General features: G+C 36.4%; 3 protein-coding genes across 3 annotated transcripts; 2 read left to right on the plus strand and 1 right to left on the minus strand.

The window, feature by feature from the left end:
- Positions 1-4,882: 4,882 nt before the first annotated feature.
- Positions 4,883-6,094, minus strand: LOC110857679. The gene is made up of 5 exons (XM_022106283.2): positions 5,808-6,094; positions 5,651-5,721; positions 5,522-5,587; positions 5,304-5,419; positions 4,883-5,213 (listed from the first exon to the last, which is right to left on the minus strand). Exons 1-5 carry the CDS (start codon positions 5,925-5,927, stop codon positions 4,981-4,983), a joined length of 606 nt encoding a protein of 201 aa, XP_021961975.1. The 5' UTR covers positions 5,928-6,094; the 3' UTR covers positions 4,883-4,980.
- A 1,765-nt stretch (positions 6,095-7,859) lies between these two features.
- On the plus strand, positions 7,860-9,523 carry LOC110857835 (bacillopeptidase F). The gene is made up of 3 exons (XM_022106446.2): positions 7,860-8,128; positions 8,197-8,475; positions 8,552-9,523. Exons 1-3 carry the CDS (start codon positions 7,883-7,885, stop codon positions 9,428-9,430), a joined length of 1,404 nt encoding a protein of 467 aa, XP_021962138.1. The 5' UTR covers positions 7,860-7,882; the 3' UTR covers positions 9,431-9,523.
- Positions 9,524-11,992: 2,469 nt separating this feature from the next.
- On the plus strand, positions 11,993-16,262 carry LOC110857836. The gene is made up of 7 exons (XM_022106447.2): positions 11,993-12,479; positions 12,561-12,897; positions 13,339-13,674; positions 13,779-13,996; positions 14,773-14,938; positions 15,554-15,831; positions 15,929-16,262. The coding sequence occupies exons 1-7, from the start codon at positions 12,370-12,372 to the stop codon at positions 16,176-16,178; spliced, it is 1,695 nt and encodes a 564-aa protein (XP_021962139.1). The 5' UTR covers positions 11,993-12,369; the 3' UTR covers positions 16,179-16,262.
- The last annotated feature ends 695 nt before the right edge of the window (positions 16,263-16,957 follow it).

A 16,957-nucleotide genomic window follows, 5' to 3' on the forward strand; every position in this document is an offset into this window, starting at 1 on the left:
TAGTTCGCAAAATATTTTTCACAAATTTCGCAATGGGAAAAGTCCATAAATCTCCATTAGTTACCAAAGTTGTGCCATTCAAATTTTTGAATTTTCTTATTTGGTAAATTTCAGATGCAAAATTTCGGTAACTAATGGAAATTAACGTATTTTTCCCATTGCAAAATTCGAGACATTTTAATAAAATTTTACGAACTTTTTCATTTGCGAAGTGTCTTCACTTCGTTGCTTCGCAAAATTCGCAATGTCGAAAAAGTTATGTTGCGATGCGAACATGCGAACTCGTAATGAATACCCACAATGTGTCGTCGAGAAATCAGAATAATTATTTTTAAACAAATAGATGACCTCTTCGTGATAATGACAATTTACATGATATAATAATATGATTTTATGTATTGATTTGAGACTGGTTCCACGTAGGGAAATTTGAACGGGGCTCCAGTATGTCTCGAGATAATTGGAGTTTTGTCCAATTTTATCTCCTCTCTTTGTATTTTTATTTAAAGTTTGACCTCTCCTCTCCTCCTCTTTTAATTAAATTAAATTTCAAGGTGTTCTTTTGTGATTGGTGGAGAGGAGGAGAAGAGGGTGGCCCCTTTTGTAAAAGTAGCGTTCTTTTTGTGTGATATTCCTGCACAATTGTGAAAATTAAACAGTGTCTCTTCAACCTGCAGAACAATAACACGTATTTTGTCCCTCGTCTCTCTGTAACACTCAAAATTTGTAACATTGGCTATTTTGTGTAAAATAAATGACACCGACAAAGTAATTGATTGTGACCACACCGCCGCCTCATTTACGCCTACACGGTCACATTTCGCCATCGCCATTTACACATTAGTCACACAAACACACAAATACAAAGTTCTCTTGAATCCGAAACACAATGCAAAAGGAGAGAATTTGGTAGATGAGTAATCCAATGGTCACTTTATTTAGGAGTAATAGATTGAAAATGATGTATTTGGGGGCTTCCTCTTCCCCGGCCCCCACGAGTAGGTTGACTTTCTTGTCATAATCTTCAATTAGAAGCAGAGGAAAAACCAGTCCAGCAATTTCACCGGCAAGGAAAAGCAAGAAAACTAAGAATTTCCATGGTAACGAAACAACGATTTTCTAAAAGGATTGCGAAATTGAGTCAAAATTAGCTAGCATGAAATACTTAATTAAATGTAAGGAAAAAGTACACATCGTAATAAATCCACGAATTGATTAAATGACTTAATAGTCCCATGATCGCGATTAGTGAAATCGATGTCACTCCCCATATAACAACTTCGTATGACAAGTTGTGTGCATCTAATATTAAAGATTTACATAATTAGCCCCCAGCTACACACCTACTTGCGTAATTACTTTATCAGATAAATATTCCGCATCCCAAGAATTACATGAAATTCTTACCCAATATTTCTGTTATTATGGAAAACTGCTTGATCGTATAGAAGATGAAGCCAAGCGTTATTAGACCCAGGATCTATATATGCACATATGTACATACATTGTACCCATTGCGTATATCACAAATTGCAAAATGGGGTAAATTGTATGGAATCAGTTGACTATACGACTTTGAAAAATGGGAAAAATAAGAATAAAAAGCGGAAATATTTATCGTACTTACATTGTCCATAAATGCAATCAGCCCCGTTAGCAGGAACGATAGTAAAAGAAAATCCATTGGGCTTCGAGTTGATTGACGATTCCTAAGATTTTTAGGTTCCTTACATACATACGTATGTATGTATTTATATTATGCTAATTTTTTAGCCAGATTTTTTTTTCCTCTAAAGATCATAGAGTGTTATCTTTCATGGACCTCGGCCTTCTGGAAAAAGCTGGACGCTGCTAGCCGAAAAGGTGTCACATGTACATAATATTTTTTTAAATAACAAGCCACATAAAATTGCGTATGAACAACTTCAGTAAAAATTAACAACTGCGTTTTTTACTGTGTTTAAATGCGACAAAGGTATGGTCAACAAGTCGTAATTGATTATGAAATGCAGGAAAAGATAACATCGATTTTACTGAGAAGATTCCTGTTCGTGTACCACAAGCCCGTGTATCTTAGTATCTGCATACATACATGCACAAATAAATGAGACATGCAAATGTGACATTTATGTATATGCACTTCAACACATGTGAATCTACATAGGTATGTACCGACAAATAGAGATATGTGGCCAACCAGGGGTTCAAGTAGGTATGTACAATTATATGGCAATTGCCAACTCTTTAAATGAGGGGCTGTTAGGACAGGGTACGCTACTTCGGGTATTTGTGGGCTCGGGTTTTTGTGTACAATTGGGGTGTAAAATCTCGGAAAACCCCCAATCAATCTGGTTCAAGTGCCGGGGGCTTGGAACTTAGGACAGGGGAAACGTCACCCAAAAGTTCCTATCCTCTGGACATTTTAGTTATGCAAGTTACAGGGAAACAGAACCCACTTGTCGCAGGATTTAGCGGGCTTCGATTCCCCGGTACCCTCTTACACAAAAGTTACCATTCCCCGGAACCCAAGATTTTTCTTCGATTTTTCGTAAATTGGATATATTTCGCGAAAAATTTGTATTAGTTCAAATTAACCTCCCACAAATGAGAAACATTGGTTAAAAAGATTAGAATTTTTTATAGTCGCGCAGGTTCCTAAAATCACAAATTTCTGATAAATTTGAGGAGAGGCAAGCCCAAAAAGGTACGGGGAATCGTCACCCAACAAGTATTTATATAAGCAAAAAATAGTTGGGTGACGATTCCCCGTACCTTTTTGGGCTTGCCGCTCCTCAAATTTATCAGAAATTTGTGATTTTAGGAACCTGCGCGACTTTAAAAAATTCTAATTTTTTTATCCAATGTTCCTGATTTGTGGGAGGTTAATTTGAGACAATAAATTTTTTTCCCCGAAATACATCCAATTTATGAAAAATCGAAGAAAAATCTTGGGTTCCGGGGAATGGTAACTTTTGTGTAAGAGGGTACCGGGGAATCGAAGCCCGATAAATCCTGCGACAAGTGGGTTCTGTTTCGGAACTTTTGGGTGACGTTTCCCCTGTCCTAAGTTCCAAGCCCCCGGCACTTGAACCAGACTGCCAATGCTAAATTGAGTTTTGTGGATTCTTCTGGTTTTTTAGTAGGATTTTTCTTAGTGAGGCAAATACCTGACAACGAAAAAAAATTGCTAAGTATGCATTTACCCCACCCAAAAAAAGTGACATAAATCGATTTCTCGGCCATTTCTCAACCGATTTTGATAAAATTTTGCACAGATCATTTTTAGGTAATTTAGAAAGGATGTGCTAGTCGACTTGGCGAATTTTTGATTTTTACCCAAGTTATGTGCCAAAATGTGCAAAAATGTTCCCCTGAAAACATATTTATTTTTATGATTCATAAGTGGTGTATCTCATGCTCGCTTATTGAAAATACTTTAGTCAAAGTCATTCCGGACATTTTAAGCGCAAAATGACCTAAATCGGTTGAGAAATAACGGTGTTATTCAAGTTTGAAAATCAAAAATTTAATAAAAATATTCAGGGTGCCGATAATAACGGCGGTTGTGCAGTAAAAAGAATGTCATTGACAACCAATTACAAGTTTTAAATAAACAAGGCCCCAAAAAATGGGAAATCTTAGTGAGTCAGCACAATCACAGTTAATAAATAAAATTAGATTGAATAACTTTTGCATCACCGCTCTCGGGATATTTTTTACTGGGTCCACTGTAAATTTAGTTTTGCATACGCATGAACTCTTGCATTCATTAAATTAATTGAGATTACAAGATGGCGTTTTTACTATTGAACGAAAAGTTAACTAAATTAATCGATATGAAATATAATTGTGAACTGCGAATTTTAAATTTAGAAAGAGTTGAAAGTCTACAATTTCGATATATAAATTTGGAGATCCTATTAATTCCTATTCTGATGAAATCTCCAGACCCTTTGAGGGTGGGGGCAATTATTCTAAATGATTAATTAATGCTTCCAGGAAAAATTATACCGAGAGCGGTGATGAAAAAATTATTCAATCTAATTTTATTTATTAACTGTGATTGCACTGACTCACTAAGATTTCCCATTTTTTGGGGCCTTGTTTATTTGTTTACGGCCGGTTGAACCAACAAAATTTCTACAACCTAGATTAATACTAATTAAATTTTCATCCGACTTGAATTTTCATAACATGCAAATCTTGGTTTCTATTTGGTTAACTTGTCAAATAATGAACTTTCGACTTTACAGTCCTTAGTGACATATGAAAATGCTTATAATTTCTTGCTGCATATGAACACTGAATTAGTTTTACTCTAATGTATAATTTTAAAAAATTGTTTTAAGCCGCCTCAAAATCTACAAACACCCACAAAAACCCCGGAAAAACCTTACGATTTTTGACCCTTGCCTTAGGGTTATGAAACTTCTCCCGCGTCCGACAACTTCTATACTTCATGAAACCCATAATTCTAAATATATTTTTGAACTATGTTATGCATCGGGCAACATTTTCACACACTTCACCCCACTGCATAATGCCTATAGGAATGTACAACTTGACGCGTATCAAGGTGTCATGGAAAATTTTTGCATAGCCCCGGACACCTGCACAAAGTTGTCACGGTTATCAGATAAGTTCGAATGATCAAAATATTCTCAGATACATATGTATCAGTAAAACGTGAGAAATGTGTAATAGTTTATGAATGTGACCAATTACACGCCGTGATCAACAAAAAATAAGTGATAAGCTTGAATCACAACCATCTCTTTCTACACCATCGACAAAATAATTTGTTAAATGATCACAAATATGTATGTATATATGTATGTAGGTATAAATATGTATGCAAATTAATGAAATCCCAAAAACCGACTTCTTGCAATTTAGCCATCTTTTTCCCGTATTTATTTTTGCCGACTTAACATGATTACTATTTCTTCAAATTATTTCCAATTTTCCACACAGCTTTATTTAATTGGTGCATCCTGTCTGGTCAATTGACCACTGATCCCCAATCCGGAACCCTCCCCCGACCATGAGAGCTTTAAGAAACGACCTCAAATCTGGTTGAATCGTCCTACTGCGAGTCATCGCCATAAGGACTTCTCTCCGGAAGAAGAAAGGCTTATGAATGGCGCACGAGTACATAATCGTCCATGTGGCAAACTCCAAATCGGCTGACATAATGAAGACCTGCGACTCCACTAGAAAATAAAAAATAAAAAATAAGCAAACATTTTAGAAATAAATCATGAAAATAATAAATAAATTCAATAAATTATGAAAATATTTACAGTCGCCATCCACGCCGGAAGTCTTCCTCCACATGGCGCTCATCGGGCTCCTCGTAGCATTCACGGAGATTGGCATATCTTCAGAAAAAGTAGTCCCGTCCGTAATGTTGACGTAACTATGTAATTAAAAGATAAGCAAATCATTAAAGTTGACCTTATCAAACACCTGTCATTGGCGTACGTCACTATATAATTGATTTGTCACGCGTCCAACTTACACTTCTAGGACAGACAAAGTTGGGGGGTCGGTCTCGGTAGGAGCGGAATATACATGCTTTTCACACCTTATAAAAAATAAAAATTTTATGAAATGTTCAACAAAAAATCTTTGCAAATCTTTGACTCACTTCCAATCCGGTTGTGGGAAGTTACCAATGTTGCTCGACCCAACTTCTTGGACGTACCAAGTACCCGCATACTGCACAAGAGATATAGTAGTAAAAGCGGTCATTTTTTAAAGAAAAATTATGAAAAACTTATAAAATACGCGTAGTGAAATCTTACCCGAGAAATGTTCAGATTATGACGTGGCGTAAAATTAAAGATGTTTGAATGGCAAGGAATTCCAATTTGGGCCTGAATTCCAGCAAAGGCAACGAGGAGCAAGGCAATAGTGGTTTTCATGATTTTTTAAAAACTATTTTTGACAAAATCTGTGTCGAATTGTTTTTGCTTCTTCTGTGCAATAATGCTTACTGCTGACTAATAAAATATACAGTTGGGTGTAATTGTTAAAAGAGTGGGATCCAAGTTCACCTTCTACTTATTCCATGTCATGTATCACTTCAGGGTAATCAGTAGAAACGTAATTAATTACATATTTAGTTATTGTGCAGACGAGAATTGGGTTGGCGTAATGCAAAAGATGGATTCGTTTGGTCATGACATGTGAAGATAAGCGTAATATATATATATTCGATTATTCGATTTCATCTGATTGTGAATCAATCAATTTGCATTATCTTAGATATTTGTGACGGGGGCAAGAATGACACAAACTCTCCTAGCTGTGCAATCTGTTATGACATAATGAAAATTAAGCATGAAATCTGGGTCCATATATGTATCAAACAGGTAACGGAATAATTTAAACTAAGCTACCTAAATATGTAAAAAAAAAATACATTGTGAAATTTATTTACCTGTATCATACCACTACCATCCTGAAAGTAATAGCTTGGTCAACTAAAAAAAACCCATTAATAAGAAGCAAACTCTATGTACTTAAATATGTATTTACTACATACATAAATGTGTATATACATACTCACACTTTTTGAAGATATTCATGCCACATTTCATGAAGTACTTAACTTCTATTTTAAAATACAATCGTTTCAAATTATGGTTACACTAAAGTTTAAAAATATTTCCATACATTCAAAAATACTACGACTAATTGGTAATTACATTAATTATTTATTAATTATATACATAGGTAGTTCGAGACAAAGCTGACATATACATTCCATATATTCCATATGTATATATGTATGTATGTACATATGTATTATGTATACAGGTTTATTTTGGTGTGCGTGCAGATTAAAATTCTAGCATCGAAGTCTGAATCTGCATTTGAAAAAAAGTCAAAAGTCCATGCACACCTGCTTCGCAACTAATATATACACATATGTACATACATACACACATACATATTTACCTACTGATACGTCCTGCATGCAAACATATGTACATCTACATACACAAATATAAATACGTACGTACGTACATACTTATATAACCAACGTAATTGTACTTATTGCTTTTTGCGCATACAGTAAAATACATATCTACATACATACGGATTGCACCCAATGTATGTTTAATTTTTGATGTCACGTAGTTAAACTTAGACTAACGAATCAGACAATTTTAAATTTTAATTAGTGAAATTATATAACGCCAAATGTTATGCTTTAAACGTATTATGAGTCGATTGCCGTGGATTTAATTAAGCCTATTTTCGTCTCTATCATCATGGATAATCGATTTCGGTCAGAAAGAACAAGCTCATTGTTTTGCATATACCAATCTAACACAAATGTCCTGAACCTATCGGAGATTTTTCAAATACACAAACCGTGATACATACCGGGTTAAATTTCCAAATGAAATGTCGAGATGGCAGTGCCAAAAATCCACACAATTTATCTTTGACAATTGGCAAATGCTTCTCTGTTAACATTGTGTGACGGGTTGCTAGACAAATACGTCACGTGTGTCCACATCAGTGTGATTGGTCGAAAGAATAGGCGGCGTTCGCCCAGCAACCGAACCCACAATACACAAGCACAAAAACGACAGGTGTTTCATACAATTACATAAATTTAAAATGCTAATACTACGGTATTACTTACATAAGTATTTTAAATCGTACTACGCATATGTTCACGTTAAGGACCGACAATCACTTATCTGCCGTGAACCAGCTCCCGTTTGCATAAAAAGTAGCATTATAGTATTTTATGCATGTATTCAAGAACTAACAATCATCCAGCAGATCCTATTCTATTAATAAATTTGATATAAAAACATCCCAAAATCCTAATCCGAGCATCAGACGACAATCTACAGTCATGGCAATCCTAAGAATTCTCCTCTTGGTCGTGGTCACCACCTCGTCAGCATGGGCGGGCTGCACCATCTCGAAAGACGTCAAAGGGACGTCCACCGTCGTCTTTACATTGTCACCCACCCCAACCGAAGTCATTAATCAGCTCGGCATGAGCAACATGCTCTCCCCTGTCGCACTAATTGACAAACTTCAAAGCTACTCTGATACGGCGAATTCTCTCATGAAAACCGTTACAGATAAGATGAAGGTATTTAAAAATTTCAAAAATTTCAAGAAATTTTGTCTTCAGAAATAACAAAATTTCTTTAATTTTAGGCCCTCAACCCATTCGGCTCACTCCTCCCCATTCCAGAATGTCGGTATTACTGGATTTCGAACCAATTGTTTTGCGACAATGTCAACTCTGCCATTATCGCCCCAATCTGCGGCATGTTTACAACAATTACGAACGTGACCAACCCCATCAGTCTACCACTGCCTCAGTTAGACTCGATCCCACTGACTTGCGAGAATGATCTCGATGGGCGTCCCTGGGGCTTGGAAAAAATTCAGGCACCAGAAACTTGGGCACTTGGCTACAATGGAACTGGAGTGGTATGTATGGAAATGTATTCTAGATTTTCAAAATTTCCAGAATTTATATACAGAAACATTCTCTACATTTTTCCAGGTCGTCGCCAACATTGACACCGGCGTGCGTTACACCCATGTTGAACTTCGCGACAATATGCGTCCCTTCTTCAACTGGTTTGACCCCTACAATTTCTCCACAAACGTGCCCAGCGACACGAACGGTCACGGTTCCCACACCATGGGAACGATGGTCGGAAAGAATGTCGGTGTGGCTCCTGGCGCCACTTGGATTGCTTGTCGAGGTTGTGGCACTGCTTCGTGCGATAACGAGCAACTCCTCGCCTGCGGACAATTCTTATCTTGCCCCGATAACAAGACCCAGTCCTGCTCTACCCGCCCCGACGTGATCAACAACAGCTGGGGTGGCGGGATCGGAAACACTTTTTATCTCGGCGTTCTCTCGGTTTGGAAGGCTATGGGGATTTCGTTCTTCTTCTCGTCGGGTAACTCTGGACCGGCCTGTTCCACCGTGATGTCCCCGGCAGACAGCAACTATACGAAATACGGTCATTTGTCGGTAGGGTCGACCGCTTGCAATGACAAGATTGCTTCGTACTCGTCCACCGGACCATCGCAGGCGGCCGATTACATGGCCGGACTCGGAGTTCAAATCGTCGTCCCGGGAAGTAACGTTCGTTCCGCTTGGAACACGTCGGACACCGCGTACAATACGATTTCCGGTACTAGCATGGCAAGCCCGCATTCGACGGGAGCGGGGGCGGTGATTTTGTCGAAAAATAAGGCTCTCACTCCAGAACAGGTGTATGCTGCGATGATGAGTACGGCCTATAGGGACCCTGCCATTACTAATTCGGCAGCTTACTGTACCAGCAGTTCGGCTGATCTGTCTGGATATCCAAACAATGTGTATGGATATGGACGCGTTAATCTGTTGGAGGCTGTAAAGGTGGTGTAAAATTTTGATGTTAAAAGAATTTCGATATTATCCGGAAAATTTTTGAATTTGACCAATTAATCTATGCAAATAAATAAAATGTCAAAAAATTGATTTCACAACGTGTTTCGACATGATGTCATGTCGAAAGCTTGTCCAAGCTTTCGACATGACATCATGCACATCATTTTGGAGTAGGTGAATTTTTAAATCTTTGAAAGACTTTATTGTTTTATCTCATGCTGTCGAATAAGATTTGTCAATACTTGAACAAGACCTTGAAAGTCTTCGGAACTTTTTTGAGAACCATGTTTTCGCTCAATTTGAATTTTTGGAATTAAGTACTTATAACATTGATATTAAATTAACGTAACCTCAAGAACAAATATTGATAAGTTATTTTGTCATAACTTCTACAGGCAATTTAGTGATAAATCTAATCCAGCCGAAACGTTTGCATTGAATTGTGTAAAAATAAATACGTTTAGTATTAAATGTACAGAATGATATATTTTAAGTATGTAATCAAATCATGTCACATATTTCAACACTCAACACTGTCAACTGTGCGTCGTTATGCATAGTATTGAACTATTTAATTAAACTTAAAATATAGTTATCAATAACTTACATACTCCAGATGGAAGAAATTGTTTTGACCACTTGAACTTACCAAAAAGAAAATCAGTATACTTAAATATGTACTACATACATATATATGTACATGAACATATCTTTCGTTCATCATGCTAACAAACTAACGAAGTAAGAAAGAATCATATTTAATACACATATCTTCTAAACTTTATCCAGCTCGCATAATTGTATATACAAATGCGTGCTGCTTAAGATCATTTAGTTTTACAAGATAATCCGCTTAATATTAATTTCATGTAAATGGAATGATTCATTTCAATAAGATCGTTTCCATATATACATAACTAATAAAATTATTAATCTTGTGAAACGTAATACAGTCAATGGAAAAAGTATTGGCAACCCCCACGCCAGCTAAATAAAATTGGCTGTAGCCATGGAATGCATTATACAATTGGCATGAAAATTTGTACGCATTTAGCAAATATAATGTAGTTTTCGATTATAATCATGTTTTATTGATTAAAATTAGATTAACACAGTTTTTAAACAATTTGTTGGAAAATTTGCAAAATTAACCCGCAAAAAGTATTGGCAACCCTTAACTTAAAAAATTATAAATCAATAAAACGCAAATTTTATTGCGACAAACTGCTTCTAGTAATACATATCACCTCCCCTCGACACAATAAGAGCAGAAATACGCATTGTAATTGATTGGAAAAATCTTTTTATAACGCTTTTTAACATGTCTGCCTAATCTTCGTTTGAAATTTTGTCCAGCTCGTTTTTTGACGAGTGGTTTTCCATCAGTCTCTCCTTTCTCAACCCAGACAATCAGATTCACATCGGTAGACTGTGCAACCAACGAGAGAAGCTTAACCTCGTAGATCCCCAAAAACTTGCATTGCTAATTTGGCTACATGTTTGGGGTCACTGCATTTTTGGAACATTAAATTCCTTTCTAGGTCAGGTTTTTGCAAAATAATTTCAAATTATCGCTTGGAATGATTATTTAGACCTCATTGGTCATAACTTCATCGATAATTACCAGCTTACTACGCAACGACCTAGTCATTCAACCCCAAACCATAATCGATCCTATTCCGAGCTTGACTCCCAGACGGCAGCATTCATATTTGAGGGCCTCATTTTGCATCCTCCAAACTCTAACCATCGAACCCGCACCGAATAAGTTAAATTTACTTATGTGAGACCACTAGACCCTTCTTCATCCGTTGGAAGTCTATTTAGTTTAGGGTGGTATTTAGCTGATTTAAATACCTTGAGTTGGTTCGTTTCGGGGGCCTTCTCTTCTATGGGGCTACTGGACCCTAAAACCCCTTGGTAGGATTTTTGATTGATCACCATATTGTATGAAATATTGACTCCACAGTTGGTTCTCAAATTCTAATTGGTTTTGGATGTTGAAATCTTCCGATTTCAAGTAATTTGTTGCTTGATTCATCATTTGCCTTTGGGCGAAGGTGACTTTTTTCTTCCGCAACCATGGAAAAGCAGAAACTAAAATTGCCATTTTATATTTCTTGGCTACATTTCCAATAGTAAATATGAAAAAGTATGTTTTCCATTGATTTTTAGATATCCAGGTTTTTTTTGCGAAAAATAAATGAATATTTCTTGCCGCGCCAAATATAACTCGTTTGGTGTCGCCATTTTGGTTCCAGACAACACAACTGCTGACTTAAAATGTAGCTATCGTCATATTTTGTCGCCTAATTAACTTACCGTAATGAAATGGGGTAGGTGATTAAGAATATTGTTCCGTGTAATTAATTTGGCCACATGTTGCCAATACTTTTTGCGGGTTAATTTTGCAAATTTTCCAACAAATTATTTAAAAACTGTGTTAATCTAATTTTAATCATTAAAACATGATTATAATCGAAAACTACATTATATTTGCTAAATGCGAACATATTTTCACGCCAATTGTATAATGCACTCCAAGGCTACAGCCAATTTTATTTAGCTGGCGTGGGGGTTGCCAATACTTTTTCCATTGACTGTAGGTGCTAAATCTCAAGATATTTAAGCCACGATCTGATCTAATTTTATCTCAGTTTTGCCCATTTATAAGACTTGCATAACTGGTCCAGTAAACTTTCCAAATTTGGGAATATGATTTCCAAAATGTGGAAATTTATCATGTTTCTAATTTTCATTATTTTTCCGTCACTGATAATTTCAACAACGCCACAAACTCCTTCCGTTTTATTGGCAAGGTCTCGGCTTCGGGTAGATTATGGCGAAATTTGCAACAAAACTGTCCGATGTAAGAGTGAAGCTTGGCTGACGTGTGATCACGAACAGGGACGTTTTGTCTGTATCAAGCAAGTGAAATGGTATACCTTCCAGATAAGCGAAAATGTGTAGCGTTTATTGGTGAGAGATGTAAATTCGGGATGGCAGATGAAGATGACAACGATAATGGTCATGCAAGATTAAAATGGTGAGAAATAATAAGATTTTGCATTTTTCTTGATGAAATGCGAATAAATATTTCAACTTTGATCTCTAATTCAAACCACAGGTATGAGCTTGCCGAATGTGTTGAGGGTGCCGTATGCAACACGGATGGTATTTGTCAATGCCCTGACACATTCTATGAAGACTTTGATGCAAACAAATGCACGTTGAGGAAAGATTTTGGTGAGGCATGCGGATCAAGTTTGGAATGCAATTTGCAAAAGATGTTGATATGTGGGGGAAATCGGACATGTGAATGTTTCAACCCGGACGAGATGACATATATCAGGATTGATAATGAATCAAGTAGTTGCAAAGTGAAAGTTGGCAGAAACTGCATCGGAGTGTTTGACACATTTAGGCAAGCCATCAGGAATCAGATAATAGCGTCAAATGGAACTGTAAGTTCTTGCATAAGTAAATGCAAATCTTATATTTCTAAAATTTCCACTAACAATTTGGTAAATACGGGACAATAAGAGGTGGTTAGTAGTTTAATATGCCCATATATGTACATATACGTAAATTTTGCAAGTCTGCAATAAGGTATTAGTCTAAAATCTTACGTGGTTACTTCCGGTCACATTTATGCGACTTAAACCAGGTTTATGTGAAATGTAAATTTTTTGACTCTTTCATATTAACTTCCAAAACTTATCAAGAAATTTATAAATATTGCTCGTCACTTCATATCCAATGAAATCTTCGACCCACCATACCATAACGGATGGACGAAATTCAATGCTGTTTCTGCCATAAAATACACAATTAATTTTATACATCCTTTTAATTCCATATTTTTGAATAATACTAATCGAATTGTTTAATTATCGAACATGTAGAACCCTGAAGAACAGGATCCAAGCCTTGAACTTATCTACTCCATTTTGAACCAATTTGGCCCTGTCTGCGCGAATGGTTCATATTGCTACAATGCTACCTGCTCTTGTCCTCAAGATTATTATGTGGACTATGAGGCAGCTGAATGCATCCCGGTTAAGCGAATTGACGATCGCTGCACTTCAGACAATCAGTGTAATGCCACTATGAAATTAATCTGCATTGAGGGAACGTGTCAGTGTGACCCCGACAAATACGTTCGAAATAAACAAGATTTTTCGGTAAAGGGTTGGCAATGGTATTCTTACATTGTCCCAAAGGATATTTGCTTAGCGAAGGTGAGAATTAAATGACTAAGTTTGTGGTGAATAATTATTTCATGCAAGCATCGTAACTTGATTTTAATTCAATAGTAATTAAACTGTATTTTTGTTGGTGGCAGGTTGGATCTGATTGTTTCTTTCACCAAGGCCCCTATAGCAACACTTATTCACTTGCTGAAAATGCCTTTTGCTTCCAACAAGCCGAATGCGACCGTTCTTTATTGAAGTGCAAATGTCCAAGTGGGTTTTCTCCAACGAGGGATAACTTGTGTGGAAAGGCTTACGACATGGAATGTTCAATAGATCAGCCATGTAGCGATGAGTTTGTCTGCAGCCCGTAAGTTTCAACCATTATAGAATTCTGAAGGTGAAGTTGGCATTGGATTAGACATGAAGCTATCACCAAAAATAAATACGTAGCGTAAGAAACTGCTCGACTGACAATGGAACCTTTTTTCAAGCTACACCGGGATCGACTAGCGAATTATCTCAAAAAATCAAGCCAAAAATTATGAGTCACGTGACACTTATCTTTCTGTTGAATGGCCCCTTTGAAGAAAAATATTGGGGGTCAAAGTTCGCACTCGTCCCTTGTTTTCGCCCCGTGATGGAAAAAGCAAGAGAAGATTTGCTCAAAAATTGAACTTAATCACCAATATTTTTCTTCAAAGGGGCCATTCAACGGAAAGATAAGTGTCACGTGACTCATAATTTTTGGCTTGATTTTTTGAGATGAACAAAATAGTCATGAAACCATATAGGGCATACATATATAGGACGATTTTGAAGAAAAAAATTATAAAATATCGAAAACTGGTTTTTGAGCGTGATAAAACTGGTTTTTAGGCAACATTTATACCGGTTTTAAGTTAAATCGAAAACCGGGGAAATCTGTTTTAGATGTCCTATTGCATAATCATCTATAGAAAATATTTATAAGTGTATTTGTATACGTGGCCATTGCAAAGCTACTTGTAATGAGAGTTATGACATCGAGGGTTTTATAGCAGAAAAACAGGAATATTGTGTGTAATTAAAAAAATGCAAAATTATAAAACCTAAATTTTATTAATTAGATCATATATTCATAAGTTTATTTGTTTATAATTTAAGCGATCCATCCAATATTATGAAGTGTCTTTGTCCAAACGAAGGACTCCAAAAATATGAAGGGTACTCGGGAGATGATAACGTGGTTAGCTGTCGCGGTCAGGTTGGAACCCCTTGTGAAGCAGAGGATATGAATTCCTGCGTGAAAAATGCAGCATGTGTCCGTAACGTAAGTGAAAATAACAAATAATAGGAAACTTGCATTGCTATTTTTTAGAAAATGTATATTGGGATATTTATTTACATTTATATATAACACCAACGTTCTGAGGAGGGGAGCTTCCGTGCTTGCCAATATTAGATTTTAATGTCATGGAGTCCAATCATTTCAGGGTGTTGGAGTTAGTACGTTCCTCGGATATTAAATACCACATATCAAAAGGGCTTCGAAATCTGTTATTGGAAAGTACGGAAGCTCTCTAATCTATATTCAATGGTCTCATTTTTGTCAATATTTTATGTACTACATATTGTGAGATATACGTGAGATGTACAATTTTACGACTGAGAGAGAAACGTAAGTTTTGTGTATTATCGAATAACGTAACAATGCAAACTCCTATATTTTGAAGCAATATAACCAAGGTTAGTCATGGAGAGATCTCTTCTTCCATACATATATTCTTATACTTATTCTTATACGTATTCTTGTCTCCATAACTACAATAATTGTATATCGGCTTGAATATAACAATATGTTTGAATATAAGTTTATTTACTTAAATATGAGACTGAAAAATTTGTTGAATTATGAAATTAATTCATACGTAATTAAATATCACAGGAGGTTGACACCACACAATTTATCTGCAAATGCAAAACCGGGTTCGTTCCTTCATTTGACCGGCAGTGTCACATTAGTCATGGATATCCATGTGAAACTATAAAATATGGAGCAAGCCAATGTGATCATCTTGCCGGATTGAAATGTAGGATAGAAACTGTACGAAAAACGAATAAATCTGTGACGGAATATCGTCAGGTTTGCTCATGTCCCAACAAGGCTGATATGTATGATTTGGAGAGAAGAACTTGCGCACGGGGGCTTGGAGTTTCTTGCAAGTATATAATTGCACACATTTTTAGAAAATTTAATAATCCAACTGTATAATTGTAACACGTAATACTTGGAAAACATACGTTGTAATCATTTTTCCAGCACAAACGACGACTGTCTCACGAACGGGCTATGTCGTAAGGAAAATGACAAACTTCCTGGAAATTGTGAATGCAAGAAGGACTTCATCCAGCATACTGGGAGGTGCATCAAATTTTCTTCCTCCACAAGTGATTTACTTGCGGATAATATTACCGACACTCGGCCCGGTTTGGGAGGCAATGAAGCGGAAAATCCAGAATTCGGCTTGACATGGGATGACTTCCATGATAAAGATTTGGATAAATTTTAGCAAGTAGAAGCAATTATTGTTACATTTAATTCTAAAATCCGAAGAATTCTGGAATAAAACTAAAACAAGACATTCCCAAATTAAGTTAAGTCTAAATTTACCGAATAAAATTTTAAATGGCCCTCATTTCAACCAATTAATTAAGCTTTTTATTACATAAAGTCGGTAATAACACGTCAAGAATGACCGTAGTGTGTGATTGCAACCACATTCTAAGATTTTTTTACTGAGTTTTGTGTCACAATTCACAACACCTTAGTTATGCAAATTTATGCAACGTATATAAATACATAAATTCAATCTCAGATTATTTCAACCTTTACTTTATTACATGGCAACTAGCTAGTAGCTATAATAAAATTAGTTTTTGTCGCCCCACAATTTATCCACAATTTCATGAGCAGGTACTTCCCATCGACATATGGGCGCAGAAACCACTGCAACAATGCCAGTTTTCGAGGCAGTGAGCATTTTTATATCCACATCTGAAATAACTTCTTCCCTCGTGGCGATGGCGATGCAGTCCAGCACATCGTCCCCAATTACCACCATCTCCTGGGCCACGCATGATGTCACAATATCCGCAGCATTTTTCAGGGTTGGAAGGATTCCGTATTTCACATGGGGTCCATTTCGCCCAACATTGATTCCACTGACGAGGTCCCCAAAAATTCTAAATAGATTTTAGGACACATTTTATAGAAAATTTAATAATTTTTACTGCATAAAAAGTTATAGGATCCCGTACAGCAGGTCTTGGTTCCGAGTTTACGGCCTGA

This window comes from Folsomia candida, unplaced genomic scaffold, assembly GCF_002217175.1.
Source record: "Folsomia candida strain VU population unplaced genomic scaffold, ASM221717v1 Fcan01_Sc019, whole genome shotgun sequence".
NCBI lineage: Eukaryota > Metazoa > Arthropoda > Collembola > Entomobryomorpha > Isotomidae > Folsomia > Folsomia candida.

Coding starts and splice junctions, on each gene's coding strand:
- LOC110857679 (XM_022106283.2), bottom strand. CDS start 5,927: ATGAAAACCACTATTGCCTTGCTCCTCGTTGCCTTTGCTGGAATTCAG. Junction 5,588..5,650: donor TTCCCACAACCGGATTGGAA/GTGAGTCAAAGA, acceptor ATTTTTTATAAG/GTGTGAAAAGCATGTATATT. Junction 5,420..5,521: donor ACTTTGTCTGTCCTAGAAGT/GTAAGTTGGACG, acceptor TTAATTACATAG/TTACGTCAACATTACGGACG.
- LOC110857835 (XM_022106446.2), top strand. CDS start 7,883: ATGGCAATCCTAAGAATTCTCCTCTTGGTCGTGGTCACCACCTCGTCA. Junction 8,129..8,196: donor CCGTTACAGATAAGATGAAG/GTATTTAAAAAT, acceptor CTTTAATTTTAG/GCCCTCAACCCATTCGGCTC. Junction 8,476..8,551: donor GCTACAATGGAACTGGAGTG/GTATGTATGGAA, acceptor ACATTTTTCCAG/GTCGTCGCCAACATTGACAC.
- LOC110857836 (XM_022106447.2), top strand. CDS start 12,370: ATGGTATACCTTCCAGATAAGCGAAAATGTGTAGCGTTTATTGGTGAG. Junction 12,480..12,560: donor GGTCATGCAAGATTAAAATG/GTGAGAAATAAT, acceptor TTCAAACCACAG/GTATGAGCTTGCCGAATGTG. Junction 14,939..15,553: donor ATGCAGCATGTGTCCGTAAC/GTAAGTGAAAAT, acceptor TAAATATCACAG/GAGGTTGACACCACACAATT.